Below are 4493 nucleotides of genomic sequence, written 5' to 3'. Positions count from 1 at the left end.
TAAAACAATAGACCCATCAATTCATAAAATGAGTAGTCTATAAGCACGGAAGCTCCTTTCAATATTTACCAGCGCCTTAATCCATTAAGTCTTAAAACACATGTTTCTCAGTTTCTCATAAGCAATAACGACTATGTTCTTCAAAACAAAAAGACGTGGAATATCTCTACCGCACAAGTTGGGCTTATTTCTGCTGAAGGACCCATGATGCATACTTCGCTCACTGAAATCTAGCCTATAATGGAATAATTTATAGGATAAACAAGGTGTAGCATGCCAATCAGAGGAAACTTTTTATCGGGCTGTCAGCTTAATCCCACACGATCTCAAAGCTTTGGGTTGGCTTCTCTAGACCATGCTGGAGCTCTAACTTTCAGGTTGGACTTCTCAACCTCCTCGTCATTCTCCTCCTCTTCCAAAATCTCCTTAGAAAATGCCTCTGGATTTTCCTTGATGCAGTTCTGCAATGCGATGAAGGGCTTCACACAATCTGATCCCTGGCAAGGCAAAGGAAACAAGTTTTGTCTAAGTCGATATTAATGGAGAAATAGATATGAATCAAACATTCAATAGCATTTAACAACATGCAGAACCTATTTTGTGTCATTGTATGTGACAAGGGTTTACATTATGAAATATTACAAAGATTGTAAGTACATAAATTTTGAAAAGTAACCACAAGAGTTTGTGTTTTCCAGTCAAGTTATATCATCTAAATTTCTTAATTCTTTCAACTGTGTAGAGGCAAGAGGCCAATTCTCGAGGTGTTATTTTGTATTAATTAAAGTAACAGGTAGCCTGAACAAGTACTTTTGATTTCTGTCTGCTGCAATGTGCAGTAGCAAATGTATCTTGTTTGCATAAACTAAAATGTATGTCAAATTAATTAACTTTGATGCTTTTGTTCATCAAGGGCAGCAGATGATACAGCACTTGTCAGTGCTGAGAAAAGGAAGGCTAGAAAAGAGGTGAACTGACAATCACCAACGCTAGACTTTGTAGGGAAAGATATAACTTGAAGCAGGATAAATTTCAATGAAAGCAACTTAGTAATTTGAAACAAAAATACAACCTTCTCTTCTTCTGTACTCCTCAGGAAGCAGGAAGATGCATCGATAAATCCACTGCCACAAGGTCCACTTTTCAAATCAGCAACGCACGGACATTCCAGAGCTTTCTGTACCTTCACGTCAATTGACTGCACAAGCAAACAACAGTTCCACTGATATCCCAAGTGCCATGAAGAATACCATAATGATACACGAGCATCTATCGACTATCCAAAGCAAAAGAAAGGGTCTTACGTCATTGTTATCCTCACTAAACGACATAGCCTCTGTGCATTACTACAAAAAAATCCAACATCAGTAATCAGAACATTAATGCTGGGATAGATTAAATGAGCCTTCAAAAGAAACAAAATATCCCATGCAAAGTGCACGGTTTAAAGCTTGGCAAAAAAATGCAACATCAGACAATTAATATCAGTCTAGGTTGTTGCCTAGAAACTATTGTAATCCTGCTACTAATTAATGAATGATGGCTTCATTGAAAAAAGATGAGTGAAAGCCCCTGATTCCAAAAAAAAAAAAACACTAAGAGCACATTTAAAAGAGCAAAGCATGCCATAAAAATTTAAAAGAGCGCACAAACTGTCTAGACATTGGTGTATTTTTTGGAGATCTAGGAACTCAATCTAGTCTTTTTGGGCAGATATTAGCAGGTTAAAGCTTAGTGCTCCTCAGGCCCGGGGTGTTATTAACTTAGAGCATCCCCACTCGTTGGCGCTCCCCACGCCCAAATCCGGCGAAATTTTCGTCCGGATTGGATGAAGATTTGGCGTGGGGAGCGCCGAAGTTCCAGCCGTCCCCCCGGCAGGAAACCCCCAACCTCGACCATTTGACATATTTCAAATAAATTCAACATAAAATTTAACAACTTCTGCAGTGATGAAAATCCAACCAAACCAGTGCAATCCGCCTTGCATCTGAAGTAGGGATCAAAGTGGCAGATGGCATACACAATTTGCAGAAATAGCTTTCTGCTCATCCTGAAACGACGCCGGAAAACACTCTCACCGTGCAATGGATTGTCGGCGAAGTAGTCGGCGTACAACATGCAGTAGCCCTCCATTCGCTGTCTCGGCTTGCACTTCCGGCGACCTCGTGCCGACCCACCACGTCGACCAGTTGCCAGTCCGGCGTACATGCTTGCCAAGCAACCAAGGATCATCATGTGCTCGTCGTCTTGGGCGGCTGCTGCCATCTCTTCTTGCATAAGCTCGACGAACATCTGCTCCTCCTCTTCGTCCGAGTCCATGGCCGGCGAGGCAAATGGACGAACACCTGACGGGCGTGGTCGAGGCAACCCGAGCCGCGAGCGACGAGGAGCAAGCAGGCCGGAAAACAGGCCGGCGGAAGAGCAGCCAGATAGGCCGTCGTCCAAAGACGGCGGAATATAGGCAGGTGGGGAAGGAGGGGCGGCGGAATCTGGGCAACAAGCCGGCGGGGTGGTGCCGGCGGCGAGAGAGATACGAGGGGTGGGGGAGATTTTGAGCGACGTGGCGGTGGGGTTCGTGCGTCGAGTCACCGACAGATCGGGCCCTTCCCCGCTTTTCACTCGTCCGGAGTCCCCGAGCGCTCCCCGGGGGGCCGGGGGTGGCGTGGGCTCGCCGGATGGATGAAGGGCCAAATCCGGACGAAAACGAGGAACCGGGGGCGCGACTGGGCCGAATTACGCCGTCCGGATGGAAAAAACGCTCGCCGGGGGCCTCGACGGGGGCACGAGTGGAGATGCTCTTAGCACATACCGTAGGTGGCACTAACATTTAAGACAACCTCAATTTTTGCCTGAACGCATATAGTATGTTGTAGGATTTGCAAGATGTCACCAGTTCACCTTCGAATAAAATGTCTGCACTGCATAACCAAAAACTAGAGAATCACAGGAACAATGTCATCCATCCACTACCAACTGTACGTATTAGTAGAGGTCCTAGTCTCCTCGAGCTCCGTTCCCACCAATGCTCCTCAAAGTCCATAGTACTGCGAAGGGACCTAGATGCTAGCGCGACTCAAGGAGAATTAGCCCTGGAAGCGACCGTGTACAGGGAAACCAAGATTACGAGGGAACCGCCTCCGGCGAATAAGATTCAGACTTCCGGCATGTACCTGCGGCGAGCTCCTCGAGGGAGGAGGGCCTCAGTACTGCCTTGGTGGAAAAAGTTCAGCTTTTCATGTGTTGACAAGGCAATCTATGGATGCGCATTCATAGAACGATGGTATCCTAGCACAGAGAATGAGAAAACAGTACCCAAGATACATATATTATTTAAAATCCATAATATCATCCAAACATATATGTTTATACTCAGCATTGCTATATAGCTATGATATATATGTTGGCATTGCTATATATATGTTTATGCTCAGCATTGGCTACTTGAATTGATTGTCACCATTCAGATATTTGAACTTGGGATAGTTGGACAGTTCAAGATGGGAGTTTTCTTATATTGTTTGGAAGTTTTGGTATAGTAGTGTTCAATTTGTTAGTTTTGACTTGTGCAGAGTGATACTTTCACTACGGGAAAGCCAGCCTTTGCCGTGCTCCACTTTGCACAGCAAAGAGGCCTATACGCACGGCAACGGCTTTGCCGTGCGTGCCCTCACGGAAAAGTTTGCACGGCAAAGCCATCGACGGCAAAGCCACCTTTGTCGTGCGCGTGCAAGGATTGCACGGCAAAGCTCTTTGCCGTGCGCTTCCATCTCTGCCGTGCGCTGCAAACGCTGCCGTGCGACACTTCTTTGCCGTGCGGCAGGGGGGCTGCCGTGCCCGAGGACTTTGCCGTGCGCTGCTTTTCTTTGCCGTGCGACCGACGTTGCCGTGCGCCACCCTTCGCTGCCGTGCGCGCCTTTGCCGTGCGGGCTAGCTCTACCACGCACGGCAAAGCCCCCTACAGGCACGCCCCAGGAGCTCCCAGGTCTACAGGCTGCCGCCACGTGGCTCCTTTGCCGTGCGTGTGCACACGGCAAAGTGACCAAAAGTCCTTTGCCGTGTGCACACGCACGGCAAAGGGCCCTGTTTTTTTCATTTTTTTGCTGTTTTTTGCTTATTCCCTGCATTTCAAATATAGCAATTGACAATAAAGCATATACACATATAATCTTCAACATAACATCACCAAACACTACGGGAACACCACAAATACATCAAACACACATATTCATGCATACAATGCATTACATAGAGTCCATAGTCCATCCACACAAGTTACATAGAGTCCATAGTGCAATGTCCAATATTACAATCCATTACAAGCATACAATCCGACAAAGTGCACGAAGACCATGCCATCAACCTTGTCCTCCGCTTCCGCCGGCCTCATCGTCATTTCCTTGTGACATATAATCTATAAGGTTGATGGAATGAACATTTGCATTTGCATTTGCATATTGAACACTTGAACAAGTACAAGTAGCGGGTTGGGCACA

General features: G+C 46.2%; 1 protein-coding gene across 1 annotated transcript; it reads right to left on the bottom strand.

Moving 5' to 3' along the window:
* On the bottom strand, nucleotides 1-3216 carry LOC127329314 (mitochondrial intermembrane space import and assembly protein 40 homolog). Its single transcript, XM_051355845.2, has 4 exons — nucleotides 3171-3216; nucleotides 1305-1336; nucleotides 1073-1198; nucleotides 1-497 (listed from the first exon to the last, which is right to left on the bottom strand). The coding sequence occupies exons 2-4, from the start codon at nucleotides 1329-1331 to the stop codon at nucleotides 327-329; spliced, it is 324 nt and encodes a 107-aa protein (XP_051211805.2). The 5' UTR covers nucleotides 1332-1336; nucleotides 3171-3216; the 3' UTR covers nucleotides 1-326.
* Between the last annotated feature and the right edge of the window lie 1277 nt (nucleotides 3217-4493).

Source organism: Lolium perenne, chromosome 2, assembly GCF_019359855.2.
Source record: "Lolium perenne isolate Kyuss_39 chromosome 2, Kyuss_2.0, whole genome shotgun sequence".
NCBI lineage: Eukaryota > Viridiplantae > Streptophyta > Magnoliopsida > Poales > Poaceae > Lolium > Lolium perenne.
Note: the sequence above shows the minus strand (reverse complement) of the source record. Positions and strands in the feature narration are given on the sequence as shown.

Coding starts and splice junctions, on each gene's coding strand:
- LOC127329314 (XM_051355845.2), bottom strand. CDS start 1,331: ATGTCGTTTAGTGAGGATAACAATGAC. Junction 1,199..1,304: donor TTAGTGAGGATAACAATGAC/GTAAGACCCTTT, acceptor TTGCTTGTGCAG/TCAATTGACGTGAAGGTACA. Junction 498..1,072: donor GGAGTACAGAAGAAGAGAAG/GTTGTATTTTTG, acceptor TTGCCTTGCCAG/GGATCAGATTGTGTGAAGCC.